This window comes from Diceros bicornis, chromosome 39 (assembly GCF_020826845.1).
Source record: "Diceros bicornis minor isolate mBicDic1 chromosome 39, mDicBic1.mat.cur, whole genome shotgun sequence".
NCBI classification, from domain to species: Eukaryota; Metazoa; Chordata; class Mammalia; order Perissodactyla; family Rhinocerotidae; genus Diceros; species Diceros bicornis.
This window is the reverse complement of record NC_080778.1, coordinates 22,463,407-22,486,203: the sequence shown is the minus strand read 5'-3', so window position 1 is coordinate 22,486,203 and position 22,797 is coordinate 22,463,407. Positions and strand designations below refer to the sequence as shown.

At 40.9% G+C, this 22,797-nt stretch overlaps 1 protein-coding gene across 6 annotated transcripts in view; it reads right to left on the bottom strand.

The window, feature by feature from the left end:
• The window catches only part of AIG1 (androgen induced 1), a 238,232-nt gene that overhangs the window by 143,846 nt on the left and 71,589 nt on the right, over window positions 1-22,797 (bottom strand). For all 6 annotated transcript variants that reach the window (XM_058534193.1, XM_058534194.1, XM_058534191.1 and 3 more), the window contains exon 3: window positions 8,693-8,794. In XM_058534193.1, the coding sequence (XP_058390176.1) occupies window positions 8,693-8,794 (102 nt within the window). The remainder of the gene's footprint in view (window positions 1-8,692; window positions 8,795-22,797) is intronic.

The following is a 22,797-nucleotide window of genomic DNA, read 5'->3' as shown; positions in this document are numbered from 1 at the left end:
CTTGAATTCTACTCTTGCATGGAAAATTAGTTCTACAAAGCAATTTGTAATGCCAGGAAAGTGCTTTAAAAAGCCATTGTCTGACTACTGCCCTAGAGAAAAAAAATAACTAATACCCAGATAAAATAATCAGTATGTCGAAGAGTTTTTCAATAAATTTGATCCAGGCTATTATTTACCTGGCCTGTAGCTCTTAGATGTCCCAAGGACCCACAGTGTGTTCTTTGGACATCAACTCAGGCCTTCTCAGGCAGTAGTAGCCATATGTGCAAATCAATAAGACCCTCCAGGGGTGGGGGGATAGCAGGCCACCTCTGCAGGATTTTGCTGCAGTGCAGCTGTGACGGAAGAGTGAAGAAAAATACAAGTTAGGAAAGAAGTGAATGGTTGGGGGTTGCATTCTCTGTCAACTGTTATGGAGGAGAAAAGAGAAAAGAATGGGAAAAAAGAGAACAAGAGAAAACATGGACACAAAACATTGATCAAGTTGATTCATTCATGCAACAAATATTCACTGACTTCCATTATGCAGAGGCATTTCTAGGTGCTTGGGATAAATCAGTAACTGAAACAAAGATCCCTGCCCTTATGGACATTATATTATAGCAGAGGGAGATGAACAGTAAGCCATAAATACAACATATAAGTAAAACTATGTAGTGTGTCAAGGACGATAAGTGCCATGAGGGGGATGAAGAGCAGGGTAAGGGACTCCGGGGGCATGGGTGAGGTGCAGTGCCTAAGAGGCTGCTTAGGGTAGGACTTACTGAGAAGGTGAAATTGAGCAAAGACTTGAAGGAGGTGAATGAGTGAGCCATGCAGATCTCTGGGGGAGAGCATTCCAAGACAAGCAGGGTGCTTGGTGTGTTCAAGGAACAGTAAGGAGGCAAGTTCAATCGAACATCTATTGATTCATCAAATGGTTACCAACTACCTATAATATGCCAAGCACTATGTCGGGCACTGCAGAGAAAAAATTAATCCCCAAACTATAAAGAGCCATGGAGGAGATATGGTATTAAAAAAAAAAAAAGTATGGTTTGACTTTGCCATGGTGCTTCTTTATCCTAGGACATTTTAACTCCCTCTCCCACAGTCTTCCTCTTTCCCATCTCCTTATTCCAACTCCTTTTCTGCAGCCATCTCTCTTTTCACCCATGACATTGCCTTCTTTCCTTTTCTCTTCTCCCCATCTTCCCCCTTCCCCATTCTAGCCTCTCTATCTCTCCTTTCTCTCTGTGGCTCTCTCTCTTTTTATTTCTATCTCTTTATCTCCAGTTGTTTCTTTATCTTTGATTTTCCATAGTTTGCAAATGATACACCTTGGTGGTGTTGTTTTGGCATTTATCCTGCTGGGTATTCTTTGAGCTTCCTGGATCCGTGGTTTGGTGGCTGAAAGTAATTTGGGAGAAATTCTCAGTCATATTTCTTCTGTTCCTTTTTCTCTCTCTTCTCCTTCTGGTAATCCCATTTATGTGTGTGTTACACCTTTAGTAGTTATCCCACAGTGTTTGGATATTCTGTTCTGTTTTTTCAGTCTTTGTTCTCTTTGCTTCTCAGTTTTTGGGGATTTTATTGATATATCCTCCAGCTCAGAGATTCTTTCCTCAGCCATGTCCAGTCTACTAATTAGCCCATCAAAAGTATTCTTCATTTCTGTTACAGTTTTTGTCTCAAGCATTTCTTTTTGGTTCTTTCTTAGGCTTTCTATCTCTCTGTTTACATTGCCCATCTATTCTCACATGCTGTCTGCTTTATCCATTAGGGCCCCTTAGCATAGTAATCATAATTGTTTTAAATTCCCAGTCTGATAATTCCAACATCCCTTCCATGTCCAGTTCTGATGCTTTCTCTGTCTCTTCAAATTGTGTTTGTTGCCTTTTGGTATTGCTAGCCAGACATGATGAACTGGGTAAAAGGAATTGCTGTAAAGGGCCTTTAGCAATGTGATGAGGTGTTGGAGGAGGGGGAGCATTCTCTAGTCCTATGATTAGGACTCAGTCTTTTAATGAGCCTACGCCTCTGGACTGTGACCTTCACAAGTGTTTCTCAGTGTTTTTTCCTTGGGTGGGATAGGAAGGCTGGAGCCAGCTGGAGCTGAGTATGTCCTCCCACCTGCCACCCCTCCTTCCTTCCCCAGTGAGTTAGGCCCTGGTGATACCCTCCCAGGTTAGGCTGTGGTTAACTAGTTTCCCCTGAGGGCAGGCCTTGTTAAGAACAGAGTGCTCTGGTGTATTTCAAAATGGTTCCTGTTTTCCTCCCCCTGCTAGAAGCACGAGGAGATTTTTCTCCAATATTTACTGTGGGAAGCTGGTGGGACTCCTGCGGGTAAATCTCATAACATTGTGGGAATCCCCCTGTGACTGAGTCACCTTGGAGCTTTTCACTCTCAGACTTGTCTGCTCTGAGCTTCCAGCAATCCGTCAATTATAGTTCAGGTTTCCCTACGTTGGTACTGGTTCCTGCAGTGGTTTCCACTCATACGTCTGTAAGTTGTTATTCTCTGTATTTGCTTGTCTGTCTCTTCAGTCTTGGGGGCAGCCGTTTGCCTGTGTCCTCCCCTCTCTTATGGATCCAAGAAGAGTTGTTGATTTTTCAGTCTGTTCAGCTTTTTACTTGTTAGGATGGAGTTGCGACTTCCAAGCTCCTTATACGCGGAAACAGAAAACCCTCTTGGTCTCTCTCTCTCACAAAATTGTTCAAAGCCTCTCAAACATCATTTGAAAAAATACATTTTCTCCAATTTACAACATTTCTGGTGGAAATAATACATAAAAGATAAAATTGGCAATAGCTAAAATGAAATGCCTTAATGTTACTGATTTAAAGAGACAGAAGAATCAAATCTTCATATCAAAATTTAGATTGGCAAAATGTAAGAGGAGAATTGGACTTCACAGAACTGATGATCACACATGAAAATTCACAATGGAAGAGCTGTGATCAGTAAAACTGGATATGAAAAAAGCTTACACACAAGAACAGTATGCAGTAATTCTGCAAGTATCTGCCTCACTGTGGATGTAACTCTCCTTCTTGTTCCTTGGTCTTTGGGGTCTTATTTGTTTTCTTTGGAAGGTCCATTGGGAGTCTTACAAAAAGGTTCCCAAGAAATTTCTGACCTCTATTTCAGTCTTACTTCTCTAGATATCTTCTAGCTACTTTAAAATACATTGAGAAAATTGAGAAAGGTCGGTTTTTTCATATGAAAAAGAAGATAGTCTTCTTTCAACCAACAGCTTATTTTATGAAATATCCAATATCAGGCACAAACTCCTCGGGTCATGAAGTGCATAATTTATGTACCCCAGAACTGGAAACTTTCCATAAGTTGTGTTATTTACCAAAAGAATAATGTCAAATCTGAGTTCCTGCAAAGCCAGTGATCATCCAAGTGGTACTTAATGCCTTCTCTTCTGGGAAAGACAGATGTACAAAAACTTTGGTAATTACCAAATGTGAAAATAATATTGAACAGATTAAATAGCTGCCTAAATTAAGGTTCTCTTGAGGATTAGTTACATATAACAAGAGCAACTGATAAATCAAGCATGAAGAGAGGAGGGGTTTATATTTTCTTTCTCTCCTCATAAATTATATGGGGAATGAACAACTCCTGCCGTGATTATAAGAATATCTAGGTCATGTCTGCTTAAAGATCTGTGGTAATAATAATAATATCCTAACCTTCTGCAGGGCTTGGCATTCTCAAAGCACTTTATAAACATTAATTAGGTCTTCAATAACCAGAGACACTGTCTCATTGTTGGTTTTTCCTGTTATAGCATCACTGAGAGTCTGCAATCTTTCTAGAGTTGAAATATTTATTTATTTATTGCTTTTCATGTATATTCACTCCATTGACGATGCTTTAAAATGATAATAGGCAGAAGAGAAAGGTTCAGGGATCTATTTTTGCAAGCAAGATACAGGCCAGAATAACAATAGTGCTTCTCATTGTTGGAGTGAACACAGCCTACCAGGGACTCCTCTGTTGGCTTACGGAATTCCTACTTACCTTACCCCACGTCAAACATGCTATTTCCATCCTTTCAAATTGCATCTGTTTTTCTCACCCTGTAACCCCACAGTGCCCAGCAGGGTGCTTTACGTTATCACAGGTTTTCAATAGATGTTTGCTAGATTGAGTTAAATCAAAGCTCCGCCCCCACCATGTTTCAGTCATGTAGAACCCTACCACCACTGGCCAGGACCCTTCTCATATTTTGGAAACTCTGATTTATTTGCTGATATCACTTGTTTTTCTTTTGTCTGATTATCAGTGGACTGAGGATAGAAAGGTGGTAGAAGGATATAAATGTAAATGCGACAGTCATCCAAGTTTCAAAAGCAAATGCACAAACATCCTGTTTATCATCAACACTTAGTGAATGCCTATGTTCTTCATGTGCTATTGGAGTTGTTGGAAATACAAAGATCAATAGGGCTGCAAGGATGGAACAGTTTTTGATTTTGGACATCGAATTGATTCCATTTAAATGTGCTATATTTTATATGTTTATATTTTCAATTGTAATGCATTAAAAAAGTTTTTGGGGGTGCTAGTTCCATGGAGGCTGGAGATAACCTGGTGTTTACACAGCAATGCTGTATTACTGTTGTAACTCATCCATTAACCTGTTTCCTCTTCTCTTTTGCAAATAAATTCTAAGATTGCGAAATTCTTGCTGAGAGACATAGACAAAAGAAAGGAAGAGATAGGATACTTTTCCTTTAGTTAGAATCATGTCTAACTTCTGGCAACTTGAGTGTAAATCAAAATGACAGCCCTGTGAGTTTCAGATCCTGTGAGTTTTCTCTTATGCCTGTTTTCTGACTAATTCTGTGTTGGGCAGTTTGAATGCTGCAAATTCGAGACTGAATTGATGACGCCTTCTGAAACAGAGCCATGATAGATTTAAAACCTGCATCTTGGGGCCAGCTCAGTGGCGTAGTGGTTAAGTTCTCACACTCCACTTCAACAGCCTGGGGTGTGCAGGTTCGGATCCCAGGCACGGACCTACGCACCGCTCATCAAGCCATGCTGTGGCAGGCGTCCTGTATATAAAGTAGAGGAAGATAGGCACGGATGTTAGCCCAGGGCCCGTCATCCTCGGCAAAAAGAGGAGGATTGACAACAGATGTTAGCTCAGAGCTAATCCTTACACACACAAAAAAACCTAAAAAAAACTGCATCTCAATTCTGTGGTTCAGGGCTCTGAATCCCTAGAAGTTATGTTGAGACTCTTTAAACAACAAATGTGATTCTACACATAAGAACTGGGTTCATTCTCTCTTGGAATTCTTGTAGTTATAAGAACTTAAACAGGCAACAGCAAACAGGCCTAGAGGATCCTAAACCAGTTGCAGGCATATTTAAAAGTTACAAATTAAACTAGTAAAGTGTTAAATAAAATATGTTCTATACTCCTACATTTTCAGGTATATTTTCGTAAAATAAAATATAAAATATGTGATTGGAGGAGTAATAAAATAAAGACATAACTATTTATGAATTACAAATATAAATATAAAATGTTTAATATAATATGAATATAAATATTCCAAAATTTAATTTTCTTGCCTCCATTTCTGCAAAATCCCTAAATATGTTTTTATAATGGAAATTTTCACAAAATTTGAGCTCTACTGATAGTAATAATTAAAACATCAATTAAAAATAAAATATAATCAGAGTATACACAATTTGAATGTTATCATCAAAATATGAACATTAAAATAAAAGTGAAAAGTTTTTAATGGCATTATTTTCATATTTTTATTTTTTTATTTTATTTTATTTTTGTGAGGAGGATCAGCCCTGAGCTAACATCCATGCCAAGCCTCCTCTTTTTGCTGAGGAAGACTGGCCCTGAGCTAACATCCGTGACCATCTTCCTCCACTTTATATGGGACGCCGCCACAGCATGGCCTGACAAGCGGTGTGTTGGCGCGTGCCTGGGATCCAAACCCAGGCCGCCAGCAGTGGAGCGTGCGCACTTAACCGCTATGCCACAGGGCCAGCCCCTATTTTCGTATTTTTAAAATTAAATATTCAAAATTATCTATTAAAGTTAAAAGCAAATACAAATTATAATTATTATGAAACTTTTAAATAAAATTTAAACAAAGTTGAAAATGTTTATTTAATTTTTTGACATTTCATAACTATTATTACATATTTTTATAAAAATTACGCATGATTCCCGCATTTAATAGTCATATTTTAATTGCCAATGCATTACGCATGTTGTATTTGAAGTTCTGTATACCCAAACTTAGAGTAATGTAAATTGTTTAATATTGAAAATATTCCTCAGTTACCATACGCAACCTCTTTGTTAGTAATTCTGGAATCACAAACTAGAACACAAAGAAAAGCAAAGAAATGGTCATTCGTCTCTACTAGGACACAAAATTCATTGATAAAATAAGATAAAGCTCATATTATCTGAGAGGACTTGACACGTTAATGAATTTATCTTTTCCTTTTCCTAAATATTTGTGTCTCTCGAATCCTCTTTGCATTTCTAAGTAGTGTTTGTCTCCAAGAGTGAGAATTTTAACCCAACAAAGTAAATCAAGGGAAAATTAGGAGAGTCAAGTCAAAGTTCTCATGGCTGCATACATGCTCAATAAACCGTTCGCTCAAAACATTAAATAGCTCTAGGTTCTGCAAAGATTGTGATTTATTCTCTGGCCCAAAGGTAATATTGTGCAGTTTTGGGATATAGATAATAACGCCAAATAGTCAAGGATGGGACTTCTATAGCACATGATGCAATCATTTATTCTCAGCTAAGGCCTTTCTGGTGTCAGAAACCTTCTGAGCTGCAGTTTCTTTATCTGTAAAAGCGATAATAATTTCTCGTTCATAGTACCACTGTGCGAATTAAATATATAACCACTCTAGAATGCCTGACACACAGTAGGTTCTCAAAAAATAGTAGCTATTAGTATTGACTGGCAAAGAATTACGACAACTGGCGATACTGAATTCATTCATCAATCTAATAAATATGGATTGCTCCTACAATATGCCACGTGGCTGGGCAGACTGCTCAGGAGTCGAAGGCTGCTGTTCTGAGTGACAATTTTGTGGGGGCTGTAGACTTGTGCAATAGAGATATGAAAACGCTGTGGAAGCACAAATAACAGAAGAGCTAACTTGGCTTGTGGGGTGAGGAAAGGCTTCTTAGAGATGTTACATAAGCTAGGACGATGAGCAGGTGTTTCCTAGTAAAGCACGGGAAGTGCTTTGGGGGCAGAGGATTGCAGAGACATGGAGTCATGACAGGGTTTTCACATTTGAAAAAAGTAAAAAATTGGAGAGGGGCAGAATAACCCCATCAGGCCCCTTAGATGTTTAAACCGAACTGACAAGACCCCGCTAGTTTGTTTGGAAGCAGACCAGAGCTGCCATGTTAATCTTCCAACAGTGTGGCTATAATTGGCCTCAAAGAAAATTCCAGTTCTCTGCGATGTGCTTTTTTTTTTTTTTTTTGCTGAGGAAGATTGGCCCTGAGCTAACATCTGTGCCTATCTTCCTCTATTTTGTATATGGGACGCCGCCACAGCATGGCTTGATGAGTGGTGCGTAGGTCCGTGCCTGGGATCCAAACCTGCAAACCCGGGGCCGCTGAAGCCGAGTGAGCAAACTTAACCACTACACCACCAGGCAGGCCCCTTGAGATGTGCCACTTTTGACGAACTGGCTTAGGAAAGGATTGATGAAAGCCCTTCAGTACAGTAATGTTTGTTTGTTAGTACACACCACTTTTCCTAAAATATACCAAAATTGGCTGCAGAATGGAAACTGTTGTTCTGGACCTAAGACTCATGATTTCTAGCTCTTCGTTCCCCTATAATTTCTGTGATAGGTTGCCCTTTTCACCAGGAGCACCCAGTGACTATTCTAAAAATTGCTGTAACCAAAAAATACAGGCTTCCTAGTTAATAACAAAACAGTGCTCAATTCCAGAAGCGGAAAGGGAAGACAACGCCATTTCTCTGCAGAAAATACATCCTCAAATCTTGTCAAGTGATGTGGAAACCATCCAAAGTATTTGATTTGAAACTTGTGAGGGTAACACCATGGCTAAAGCATCAGAGAGAATTAGACTGAGCAGAAGGAAAAGAGCTAGCAGTGCAGGCAAATACCCTCGGATGGGCAGAACCTGACAAGGCAGACAGCCACCATTAAGGACACCTCCAATGCCCACAGCAGATCTCCCAAAGAAAATAACAGCCTTGCTGTTCCTCCGAGGGCAATTCTCCAAGTACAATAGTTACTTTCAACACAATCTCACTGATGTGAGGTGGCATAGGCACGGGGTGTCGATAGCTGTGCAGGTGACAATCAATCTTCAGGCTCCAATAGGGGACAAGCTTGTAAATGGCACAGAAACTAAATTCATCCTGGAATAAGCTAGTTGCAGGATATCTGACACCACTGACACTTCTTATAAACTGTGGATTCATCTGCTACATAGTTTTAATAGTGATTCAACTTCATGGGAAAACATTTTTTATTTATATTCATTCAGTATTCTTCTTTAATTATAGTCTCTCATTATAAACTTCCAACATTTCACAGCTATTTAGGTAAATTCTATAGAAAGCCTAAATTGGAAAACAGCTCTTTAATAGATTTTAAAAAATAAAATGACATCATTCATTTGAGTCCACTCACCATTCCGTGATTCAGCCACCCTGGGATAAAATTATCAAGCAACTTCGGGTAAATCATCTCTCTGTCATAGGCATAAATGATCCAGAACACTGCTACGACGAACTGGAAGGCAAACGAAATTCTTTATTTCAAATTCACCAACCATTCACAACATAAAATTTGTTGTTATCTATTGTTCAAAGAACCCAACAGAATTGTAATCTAGAATGAAAGACAAATCAGTAAACCAGCTAATAACTGGAAAGATAGTTCTAACTTCATTCCATTAGTGGTAACTGTTGGCATCCCTCCTCTTTCCTTGATCTCCCAATTGTGGTCTCTCAGGCAAAGGGATTTGTTTATGAGAGAGAGAGAAATGGTCTGTCTGTCATCTGGAACAGCTCCCTTCCAGGGCTAATTGTGTTGGTTTGATTCCTCTCAAGAGGGTTTAAAAGTTCAATAGTGGTTTTTTGGATCCCGTTCCCCACTGTACAGAGTTAGCACACATTCAAGAAACTGTACTGTATTCTCCTTGAACCCATCATGTGGTTTAAATTAATCTTCACATTCTCAAGTTTCTATTTCACCACTAACATCATTGAAATCACTGCTATAAAATGCCCCGAAGTCACATTTCCAGCAAATGTATTAATTTACATGGGCTTTAGCTGTACTGAGAAGTGGAGTGTATGGAGGGTAAAAGAAGATTCTTAATTCTCTTGGAATAATTTATAAGTTCATCTGGGTTCCAGAGGTTTATTTTGACCCATCAGCAACATAATCATCAAAACGAGAGTGGGGTACTCAATTTATTATCTTATCTTTCCTCAAACTAATGATGAGAGAAGAAGCTCAGATAAATAAAGAAATGAACTGCCCAAGGTCTTAACCTTCACTATAGATTTAAAAGAAAAAGTAAATACTTTTGTAAATAGTCAATAAGTACAGCATGGAAAAGGGAACCATCCCAGAGGGAGGGATCAAGTCTCTTCAGACTTACAGCTCAAAATAATAAATATGACAAGGATAAAATGTACCATGAGTATCAAACAGAAACAATTTTTATCTCACATCTTATGTCATCCATGCCCCCACATTTTATTAATAACAAATACTTCAATGCCACTTTTTGTAAAATCCCCAGTGGTTATAGCTTAAGGCTAGCAGTCAGAAGGGTTCCAAAGTTCTTTTCCAAGTGTGTCAGCTATGACATGGGTAATCTTGGCCTGAAAAGAAATTCACCCTCAAAACCTAGGATGCGATGAATATTTATTAATATTTCATAAAACATACTGAATAATAATTACAATAGGCAACTGTAGATTACACACATCATTTTAATACCAGATTGGGGTCCCCAGTTATTTGCCCTGCTTTTGGGGCAACTATTTTCACTCAGTTGATAAATGCACAAGATGAAAAAAGACAAAAAACTATTATTAGCTTAATGTTAACTATCATTAAGAACTTTCCAAGAACAATGAATAATTGTTGAATTATCCACAATTTTTATTTATTCATTCCACTGTGACTTCAAATGTACTGAATATCAGTGTGACCCGTCCTCAGACCTGGGCCGCACACTTCACAGCCTTGCTACTCAAAGTGTGGTCCCATGGATCAACAGCCCCCATGGCATGGGTGCTGAATGCCAGGTCCCATCCTGATACGTTCTGATCTTGCCTTTTCATAAGAGCCTGAGGTCATTCATTTGGACATGAAAGTTTGAGGTATCCTGCTGTGGAAGGTCCTACTCCAGCCACCTGGAGCCTCCTCCCTCCCATGGAGTAAGGCGATACCAGGGCCAAGTGGCTTGTCTTCCCAGAGCCCGCACCTCTCTTCTTCTAGATCACACCCTTAGAAGTCATGACCCTGCCCAAACAGACACAAGTGTGCCAGTGTGGGCCTCCTTCCTGGATCTGACCCAGGAGGGTTGACTGCACAATTAATGTGTGTAACCCTGAGAGATGGTTAAGAGGCATCTGTTTCTGCAGGATGAGGACCAAAGTTTTCCATTTGGTCTGGGTGTCCACGCACAGGCATGAAGTGTTTCAATCCTGGATGGAGCCATGGAAATCTCTTTACCTTTGCAGTATAATGTAACCCAATCAGAGAGCGACATCCTCACATGCACAGGTCCCTCCCACACTCAAGGGGAAGGGATTACACAGGCCTGTGTAGCAGGGGGTGGAACCTTGGGGCCGTCTGAGAATTCTGCTGACAATATGCTTCCACTCTACTTCTCGTCCAAAATTGTTTTGACTCTTTTTAAGTACTTTGCATTTCCATTTAAATTTTAGAATCTCAGCTTGTTAATTTCTATAAAAATACCCTCCTAGAATTCTGCTTATGACTGTACTGAATCAATATATTCAATTTGGGGAGAAATAGTATCTTCACAACACTGAGTCTTCTAACCCACGAACATAATTTATGTCCCCATTTATTTAGATCCTCTCGAATTTCTCCATACTTGTAGTTTTTGGTGTACAGATCTTGCACATGTTTTGTTAAACCTATCACTAAGTATTTCATGTTTTTGTGCTATTGTAGATAGCATTAAGTTTTTTTACATTTTTTGTTGCTAATATATAAAAATACAATTGATTTTTGTATATTGACTCTGTATCCTGTATCTTTGTTAAATTCACTTAGTAGTTTGAGAGGTTATTTAAAAAATTATTGTAGGGGCCGGCCCAGTGGCATAGTGGTTAAGTTCTGACATTCTGCTTCGGCGGCCCGGGGTTCGCAGGTTCGGATCCCAGGCGGAGACCTACACACCGCTCATCAAGCCACACTGTGGCAGCATCCCATATAAAGTAGAGGAAGATTGGCATAGATGTTAGCTCAGGGACAATCTTCCTCACAAAAAAAAAAAAAATTATTGTAGATTTTTATACATACACGATGTGCAAATGAAGACAGTTTTTCTTCTACCTTTACAATTTGTATGCTTTTTACTTCTTTTTCTTTTCTATTGCACTACTTAGGGCCTTCAGCACAATATTCACTAGACGTGATTAAGGGTGACCAGCCTTGCTTTCTTCTCTATCTTAGGGAAAGTGTTCAATCTTTCAACATTTAAGTTTGAGATTAGCTGCAGGTTTTTCTTAGATGCCTTTTATCAAGTTGGGGAAAATCTCTCCTGCTCTTAATTTATGAATGTAATGAACGAGTGCTGAATTTTTTCAGATGACTTTGCTACATATCTTGAGGTGATCATACACTTTTTCTCCTCTATTCTGTTCATAGGATGAATTATATCGATTGATTTTGCATCTTAAACCAACCCAATTCCTGGTCATCCTGTATTATCATCTTTATATATCGCTGGATTCAACTTGCTGACATTTTATTAAGGATTTTTTTCCATCTTTATTCATAAAGTATATCGATACATAGTTTTCTTTTCTCAAAATGTCTTTTTCCAATTTTGGTAATAGGATAATTCTAGCCTCGAAAAATAAGTTGGGGAGCCGGCCCTATGGCATAGTGGTTAAGTTCACATGCTCCGCTTCGGCGGCCCGGGATTCGCAGGTTCGGATCCCAGGCATGGACCTATGTACCACTTATCAAGCCACGCTGTGGCAGGCGACCCACATATAAAGTAGAGGAAGATGGGCACAGATGTTAGCCCAGGGCCAATCTTCCTCAGCAAAAAGAGGAGGATTGGCAACAGATGTTAGCTCAGGGCTAATCTTCCTCACCAAAATAATAATAATAATAATAATAATAAATTGGGAAGTATTCTCTCCTCTATTTTCTGAAGGACTTTGTGCAAGATTGGTATTATTTCTTCCTTACCTATTTGATATACTTCTCCAGTGGAGCCATCTGGACTTGTAAGCTTTCTTTTGACAAGGTTTAATTGTGGATTCAATTTCCTTAATAGATATAGAGTTTTCCGGCTTTCTATTTTTTCTTGAGTTAGTTTTAGTCATTTTTGCCATTTCATCTAAGTTTTTGAATTTATAAGTTGCTCTTAATATTCCACTATGGAAATTGGCAAACACTACAATTCAGGTATTTCTTCCCTGGAGAGTCGGTTGTTCGTCATTTACCAGCACACCACTGTTGAGAGCTACTTTGTGTTCACTCTGAGTGATCATTCACTGTGTCCCTACCACATGGAAAGCACTGTGGGATCAATCCTTATTCGTGCCATTTGGTCAACCCTTTGACTCCTACCATATATTGGGGGATTACACGGGTTATGAAAAGTAAAGTGACTTTCAAGAAAGTATCAGTCACCTTTCTTAGCGTAACACTAGAAGGTCAAGAGGCACAGCTGAGTAATTAGCCTCCTAAATAATTCTTGAGATATAAACACAGCACAGATGGTAGCTTTTTGGCTTCCTGTACTGATATCCTCTTAACAGTATGGTCATCAGCAAACCCAAAATAAGTTTGAACTCTACTACCAGGGCACGGACATGAAACAAAAATAGGTTCTCTTGTACAGGCGACGTGATATTGAAACGTTCCACTGTCGTGAAGAAGCTCCTTGTCTTGCCAGCACCAATGGCCAGCTATTCCTCAGTGCCCACCTGCCACTTCTCAGCTGCCAGCACCAGAATACTGTACTTGAACTGGGAATGGGAGGAACGCAGTCACTTTCCAGTCCTTCAAGCTTCCCAGACAGAAGACTCGTGTTACAGCTAGTCACTGAGGCCTCACTTGAACTCCCAGAACCAACAGAAATGAACGCAAAAGAAAACCGGATTCACACTTCGTCTCTTTTTGTAAGGAGTCTCTCACACGGAGTCCAGTAGGAGCTGAAGCTAATCCGCTTTAGTCCACGTCTAAGAAAAAGCTTTACTGATCCATGAGAACTTCTTTGCAATTCAGTAAAAATAGATTCGAATGCAAAGGATGTCACAGAGAAATCTGCCATGAAGGAAGCTAAAGAGAAAAGTCACTTATCTACAGATTGGTGTACAAGGGCCATTTAGCATGATCTCAAACACCCACTGTTGAAGGAGGGAAGGAAGGAGAAAGGGAGGGAAGGAGGAAATAAATGAACACATGTTTAGAGTCTTCAGCTCCAACACGACACCATCCTATGAAATGAATCTATTAGTACTCAGACTTTACCAAACACTGATTGGAAATCATTTAAACTCTGTTTTGGGCTCTATTCCTTTGCTTCCAGATTCCTTTTCATGATTTCCTTTCCCATCAGTTCTTTCCACCGCCATATTGTTGCTGAGAGGTAATGTTTAGACGTGTTTCCAGTGTAATTTCTGTTTCTACATACACAGAGCCTGAGAAGAAGCGGTGTGTTCTGCATGTGTTCTGGCTTCGTCAGATGGCCTCCAGATAGAGAGTGAATGTCTCGTTTTGACATGGCCCTTGTCTTCCCACTTTCCAAATCTAGGAGCTCCTGAGTCCCAAGTCTAGCTCAAAACCAGAATTTCCACTTAGAGAGTTTCTGAAGCACATGTGGCTGCGATGATTTTTTCGCTGCTTTCAACTCGCATCTTTTTTGGTAGAATTTATAAATTATCCATATTTATTTACATTTAGGTGCTTAATGATCTCTACTGACTGAGCAAATAATGTGAGAATAAAAACCCAGCTCTTCCAGGGGCCCATCGGATTTCGTGCCTGCCCTTCTATCCAACCTCGGCTTCTACCGTATTCTCTCTTGCTCCCTATGCTCCAACTGACAATTTCATTGCTCCTAAAACTCATGAAGCCCTTTCCTGCCTCAGGACCATAGCATTTTCTGCTTTCTAGGCCAGGAATGCTCCTCCCCATTCTCACGTGGCTGGATTCTCTGTTCCTTCAGGTCTAGCTTAAACAGCACCTCTTCATGGAAGCCTCGCCGACTCCACTGCTTCATTATCTTGTATGACAGACTTTGATAGAAAATAGGCTCTTTTTGTTGTTGTTCAATTGTTCATTGTCTGGATCTTTAACGAGAAAGTGAAGTCTCAGAGAACAGGAGCTTGTCTGCCTTGTTCATTGCTGTTTCCCCACTGCCTGGCACATAACATGTTTATTTTGTTTTCTGTTTTTTGCTGAGGAAGATTTGCCCTGAGCTAACATCTGTGCCAATCTTCCTCTATTTTGTATGTGGGTCGCTGCCACAGTATGGCCGCTGATGAATGGTGTAAGTCCACGCCCGGGAACCGAACATGGGCCGCTGAAGTGGAGCACGCCAAACTTAACCAGTAGGCCATGGGGCTGGCCCCGCATATGGCATGTTTATCATAAAGAGGTGCTGAATAAATGAATAAAGGTGTATTGCTTCTCCTTGTGTGTGTCAGACCCCACATCTCCCAGAGGAGCAAGCACCCTTTTATGCTTTCAATTTTCTTCCTATTGCCCTAAAATTTCTCTTTTACGTTCTCTGTAATTTTTTTTGTCTTCCTGTCATGAGGAAGATAATCCTTCTTTCCAAGGTCATTCTTCTAGCCCATTCCTTCTCAGACCTTCTATCAGTTAGCTGCTCCTTCACCTGTTTAAGTTTTCTATCATCCTAAAATAATCCTTCTCTGGACTTGTAGATCAAGATGGAAGACTAAAGCTCTCTTTCCTGAAATCAATCAAGAATAAGGAGAGTGAGAAACAGAAATGAAACCAATGAAAGCAGGAAACACCCATAATCCAAACATCGCTCTTTTCAAAAGGTTGCCAAGTATTAGGACAACTGAACCAGGACAGGGGAAGACTCTGATGTAAGAAACAAGATCCGAGGGCTCTCTGGTCGAGTGAACAGAACAGAGAGATCACTACGGGGGACACTCTCGAAGGGACACTAAATGACTCTTGCTGGGAACAGGAGGTCTGAGATGCATGAGAGCACTGGGGAAACGTTCTGATCCCTGCTTGGCTTCAGGTATCAGAGGTGACGATGTTAAATGTGGAAATGAGCCAGCATGTCATCTCTGCAAGAAGCAGGATGTGGGTATGCTAAGGTAAATAAGAAAGGATCAGGTGGTAACCAACCTGAATGCCAGCGCCTGCTCACCTGACGAAGACCAAGCTTCCCGTGACCACAGAAAAGGCTTGTGACCAAAACAAGTCAAGGAAAGAGAAATGAGTGTAGCCCAGAAAGAAGCCATTCTCCAGGGGAGGGTGGGGTGGAAAACAGATGGAAATTCGAGCTGCCCTAGCTCAGCTCCCTAGCCTGTGTCCAGTTCTCTCCTTTCACAGATAGCTGGCTCGGGAAGAACAGAGCAATATAAGGATGAGAAATCCTGAGAAAAGAAATAGCATGGAATGTATTCATAGATACCACACACACACAAAAAAGAGAGAGATAAAGCAGAATACGATGCCCCCCCCCCATAAGAAAAGAAGGCAATTGAACAATACAAACCAGGAAAATTATGCCAAGAAAAGTATAATTTATGATCAAATAATTCTCCATAAAAGAAAAGAGGCCAAAGAAGAAAAATTGAGACTTAAAGAAGAGAAGATAAAGCAAGAGAAGAGGGTAAAAGTGAACGGACAGAACTTAAAAAATAAATAAAATATAAAAAATAAAACCACAGAAAACTGAAAGTCACACTATAAGCAGTGAAAGGAAAGAGTGCCTTTGGTCAAGGCAGTTGAGGTCTAGCTTTCTGGAGGACTGTGGGCTAGATATGCTGAAGAACCTTCCCACTGTGGAACACTAGGTGCTGAAAACGTTACGAGAAATATACTTTCAAATGGATTGCTGAGCACACAAGAAAGAAAGGGAAATCACTGGGAGCCAAAAAAAAAAAAGAAAACACCCATACAGACAAAAAAAGAACAGGGGAAAAACCAGCACAGTAGCAAACACGGAAACCGGGGCTGCCCCGGAGGCAAATGCCAGTCCCAGAATGAGAGCGCCCTGAGGATTGCGGCCCTGGGGAGGGATGACTTGTGTGATGGCTCACACAAGCTGGTGGATTGGGTACTGAACCTGAGGGGCTGCCCACAGAGGGGTGATACCTGCAGTGAAAGGGCAGGCTAGAGAGAGCATCCTTCCTCAGGTTAAATAAATTGCTTTCTATTCCTAAGTACCAATATATATAGATAAATAAATATATATATATATATTTTTTTTGTTGAGGAAGATGAGAGCTAACATTCATGTCAATCTTCCTCCACTTTGTATGTAGGACACTGCCACAGCATGGCTTGATGAGCGGTGTGTAGGTCTGCACCTGAGATCCGAGCCCACAAATCCCGGGCCGCGGAAGCGGGGCACGAGAACTTAACCACTACGCCACTGGGCTGGCCCCTAAGATATTTTTAATCAAAAAGGTTTCATCTCATTGAATTTGGTTCTGCATTGAGACCATCATTTTTCCTCCTTTATCTTTGTATCTTGTATATGAAAGCTAAGGGTGGTAATTAAGCAAAGTTTGCAAGTCAGAAAAATTTTATACTTATATCCAATAACTGTACTGGATATTGTGCTGCTTCTTCCAGGTCCCCTCTTCAGGGCCCAAGCATCCATCCCCCAGCTGTTGGGAACATCAGTCGCTGGCACTGTCAGCTGCATCCCTCATTGGGAATCGCACTCAGCTGCAGGGAACCGCCTTGCCCAAGGTCGTGCCCCCTCCCTAGGGGCAGTCCAAATGGTGACTGATGCAAGGATACAGAGACCCAGCCCCTTTGCCTCAATTAGGGCAACTCTGAAGGGTCATCCCAGCTCTGGAGCTGTGACAACTGCAGTGTGGGTCCTCTTCTCCCTCTACCCACTGCTGTCTTCCTCAATTCCTAACAGGTCTCTCTCCCAAGAGTCCCCTCCTACTGCATGCACTTTCCATCTCAGAGCCTGTTCACAGGGCGCCCGACCTCAGACCACGCCATTCACATATAAGTGCAACACAGATATTTTTAAACATGAAAAAACATTTCAATAAATAAATCACCAAAAAGAAATGTATAAAAAGGGAAAATTCTTTGCAATCTCACCCTACAGAGATAGTCATTGTCAAAAGGAGGGGTATATCCTTCAAGATCTTTTTCCACGCATGTAAAATGCATTCCATACATCATTTGACGAAATCAGATCATACTAGACCTAGTCTTCTGCAATTTTTGAATTTAAAAATATTTTAAGGAGATATCCCATTTTTTCTTAAGCACTTCGTAGTATCCCACTATATGATTATATACCATAATTTACTTAAGCACTCACTAAAGGATATGGGCATTCGTTCCAATGATTACAATTTCCAATAATGTTGCAATGGACATGTTACGTGTATGTTTTTATGCACCTATATGAGGACCTCAGAGGAATAAGTTACTAGAAGTGAAGCTTTTGGACCCAAGGTCGCCAGGGCCTGTAGAGCTGACTTTCACAAAGGCTCCTCTGTCATTTCCTGCTCCCAGTGCCCACTGCCTCTGCCCCACCTCCAGGCCATACTGTTCCTGTCCTGGACTACTCCAGTAGCCTCTTGGCTGGGCCCATGGGCTTAAGCTTCCCTTTAACTTTATCTATGTTTTATCTTGGCCTCAGAATTATCCTACCAAAACATTTATGAACTTCCTGTTTCTAACTTCCAAAGGCTCCCCCTTGCTTGCAGAATAAAATCAAATTCCTTTTGTGATCTGGCCCCAAATTCTCTTTCCAGTTCCTTTCTAGCTGCTTCCAGGAACCTAATCACTACACTGTGTGCAGTTTCCCAAACTCACCACACACTTCCCTGTGCCCACTCCTTTGTTTTTTATAACTGCAGCTTGAAATTCGCCACAATTTATTTTTCAAAATCCAAGCTCTATCAAGTGTTACTTTCACTGTGCAGATGTCCACCCCGCCCCCAGCCCCAGATTTCTTGTCGGAAGTAATGACTTCTTTCCCTGACTCACCGCAGGTCTCTGCTTTAACACTAGCCGGTTTAACTCTGACTCTTGCAAGCTCTTTCACTTGCTGGCCCCTCTAAACTGGGTGAGGGCTCCTTCTACCCTCCAGGCCCCCTCACATGCTGTTCCTTTTGCCTGAGTGCCTCCCACCACCCTTCCCAGCTCATTTTACCATAGAGATGGGATCAGAAATGTCATAACCTCCAGGAAGCCTCTCCCAGACTTGAGCCCCTTCTCACTGCACGTGCTATCATAGCACATTATGCTTTTCCTTCATAATACTGAGTGTTACCATGATTAAATAATTGTCTGTGTAATTACTAGTTTCTCTGCCCAGTGGAATATAAACTCCATGAGGGCAAGGACCAGTATAGTCCCTCTCTGTTGCATCGTCCCATCTCTCTTGGTGCTTTATATTTTAATTTCTTAACTCTTTATTTTGAAATAATCTAAGACTCACAAGAAGTTGAAAAATAATACAGAGAGTTCCGGTGTATCCAATGATAACATCTCATATAACCATGGAACATTTTCAAAGCCAGAAAGTTGACACTGGTACAATACTATTAACTAAGGTACAGACCTATTCAGATTTCACTAGTTTTTACCTGCACTCATTTTTTAGGGGCTGTATTGTACTGTGAAATTTTAGCACATGTATGCATTTGTGTGACCTCTACCATGATCAGGATTCAGGAGAATTCCATCACCACAAAGAACTCTCTAATGCTACCCCTTTAGAGTCACACCCTTCCCCAACTTTAACCCCTAGCAACCATGGATCTGCTCTCCATCACTACATTTTGTCATTTTGAGGATATTATATAAATGAAATCTTTCCCAGTGCTTTATGAAGGCTGGCTGACATCTATTTAGTCTCAACCATGCATGGGCCAGAGTCTTCAGAAACAAGATCTTATTTAAGAATCATAACGACCTTGAGGTAGCTATGATTATTTTTCTGGTTTTATAGATGAAGAAACTTAACTTTAGAGAATTTTAATAACTTTCCCAGAGTCAAAAAGTTAGTAAGTGGCCAAGCCAGAATGTGAGGCCAGACAGTGGGACCCCAGAGCCAATGCTTTTTTCTATTTTTTTGTGAGGAAGATCAGCCCTGAGCTAATATCCGTTGCCAATTCTCCTTTTTTGCTGAGGAAGATTGGCCCTGGGCTAATATCCATGCCCATCTTCCTCTACTTTATATGTGAGGTGCCGCCACAGCATGGCTTGATAAGGGGCGTGTAGGTCTGTGCCTGGGATCCAAACTTGTGAACCCTGCGCTGCTGAAGCAGAACATGTGAACTTAACCACTCTGCCACTGGGCTGGCCCCCCAGAGCTGTTGCTTTTAACCTCTTTAAACACTTTTTGCACAAAATAGGTACTACATACTTTTGAAGGAATTATAATTGAACAAATGAATAATTAAATGCTGTAAACAGGAAATTCAATTTTCTCTTCCTGAGTAGAGAGAAAACCCAGTTCTTCCCTACATGTCTTTCTTCACAGAGAACACTTAGCTTCTGAGACTTCTAGTCACCAAATGTGTGGAGGATTTTCCCCCACCAACCAATTCTCTGACACCAGTTGGGTGTCCTACAATTTAACTCGGTTCTGACACTATCTACCTGGAGACAGTGTCAGATCCCGCAGGTTAAGTGCTCTGTCCTACAAGACTGCTCCCCATCTTCAGATGCCAATCTCAAGTCCAGATTGTAACCTGTGCTTCTGACCAACTGGCTATAGATTGGCGGTTCCAATGACTCTCTCTTTGGGTTCAATCAATTTGCTAGAGCAGCTCACAGAATTCAGGGAAACATTTACCTACGTTTGTTATAAAAGGATGTGATTAAGGATACAGATGAACATCCAGATGGAAGAGATATGTAGGGCGAGGTATGTGGGAAGGGGTACAGAGCTTCCATGCCCTCTCAGGGCATGCTACTTTCCTAGCACCTCCACGTGTTCACCAACCTGGAAGCTCCCCAAACCCCATACTACTGGGATTTTATAGAGGCTTCATCATGTAGGCACGATCGATCATTAACTCCGTTTTCAGCCCTTCCCCATTTTCAAGAGAATTGGGGGGCAGGACTGAAAATTCCAAGCTTCTCATCATGGCTTGGTCTTTCTTGTGACTAGCCCCCATCCAGGAGTCATCCAGAAGCCCACCCAGAGTCATCTCATTAGAACAAAAGATGTTCCTAGTGCTCTTATCACTTGGGAATTTACAAGGATTTTAGGAGCCCTGTGTCAGGGCAGGGTTAAAGACAAATATTAGAACAAGAGATGCTCCTAGTGTTCTTATCACTTAGGAAATTATAAGGCTTTTAGGAGCTCTCTGCCAGGAACTGGGGGCAGAGACCAATATGCACATTTTCTATTATCTCACAAATGCCAAAGACTATTTCATTTCTGGGTTCTCTAGAAAGGCCTGAATAGAGCAGGAACTCAGTGAATATTTGGTGAATAAATATCTTTGGTTAATCATTCTAGAAAAACCAAAAGGAAAAGGAAAATGGTCATAGGTGGAGAAAAATCATGGACGGAACATGACATCAAAGCCACAGGACAGTAGCACAGAACGGAGAACAACTCAGCAGGGTCCTTCCTGCCTTCGCTGGTAATAAGTGCATCAGTGGAATTTCAAGTGTCTCGACAAGGATTATTTGACCAGGTACATCTTCCCTCTGGCTAGTTCATATCCACGGGAAAGAGAAGAGTACTGATTTAGAATATTTGCTGGTCCTAACTGATATTTGGGTCTTATTGTGCACCTTGAAACCATGTCCCATCCTTACTCAAATTTTAGTTAATAAGCTCCTATCAAGTCTTATGTCATCTTTGGGGTGCAAGTCTTCCCCAGAGTACCAGCTTGTGGTACCTATGGGTCCCTAGGACCTGGGGTGCCCAGACTCTTTGCCCAGGGTCATGCCTGTGTCACCTCTGTGCCTACAGGCTGAAACTGCACCAATCATGCCCTATTTCCCTGGTTCTGGCTCTTTTCAGAGCCTCAGGCATCTCTGCCAAGCCTATTTCACCACTGACTGAAACATGGAAATGATGGCTTTTATGTTTGCTGTGTTTTTGCTTTTTTCCACCAACAGGACCCAAGTTGCCTGGGACTGGCTCCCAGTGGTGGCAGTCTTCTTTGTGAAGAGCAATGTTTGAAGGTTTATTACGCTGCCTGAAGGGCATCCTGGAGGTGGTGGGCCAGGTTAGTAAGATGGTGTACGTTGTGAGAGGGTAGGGTGTGAGGAAGACGAGGCCCTCAGGAAGGAAACTCTGTTTATTCCACTTTCTGGTCATCCATCAAGCAACAAAAATAGGGGCAAAGAAATACTAAGGTCTCACTGATGTGATGAGCATGAATCAGGAGCAGTTGTGACTCTGGTGGAAAACTACAAAGATTACAGCCAACCGCATAGACGGAATGAAAAGGGCAATCAGGTACTCCAGCAAAACGCACATACACGTAGCTGGATTCAACAAACACAATGGAAACAGTTAATGTTCTTTAACTCCATGATGGTATAGGTTAACCCTGATATGTCTGGCCCAACCATTTCCTGAAAAGGGACTTAAAGTTAAGATAACTTCTATTATTGAGATATTGATACAAAGGAGATTCAGTAGGAGCCAAGGATGAGCCCATTCTCCAGATAAGGCTTGTGGTAGAAAGAGAATCAGAACTCAAACACCGTCTGTATAGTGGGACAAATGCCCCAAATTACTCTTCCAATGAAAACAACCAAAAAAAAAAAAAGCCTAATAAAATATTAAATAGGTTACCATTTATTAGTTTCTTTTTTATCCTTTCAGTTTCTTTTCACAAATACAAGGAAAAAATGTACACATCCACACATACATCTGTATGTTCACATATATGTTTTATATATATGTCCCCTTCTTAAATACATACAATATCATACTACATAATCTTGATTTTGTGTTTCACAACATATCCAGGAAATATAAAACATCTTTAAAAATAAACCATCATGTGACAAAAAGTAGTGAAACTATAGATGTCAAAATAGAGTGAGAATGAGGGGCTGGCCTGGTGGCACAGCAGTTAAGTTCACATGCTCCACTTCCGCGGCCCGGAGTTCACAGGTTCAGATCCTGGGCACGGACCTATGCACCACTTATCAAGCCATGCTGTTGTGGCGTCTCATATATAAAGTAGAGGAAAATGGGCATGGATGTTAGCCCAGGGCCAATCTTCCTCAGCAAAAAGAGGAGGATTGGCAACAGATGTTTGCTCAGGGCTAATCTTCCTCTCACACACACATACACACACACACACACACACACACACACACGCACAAAA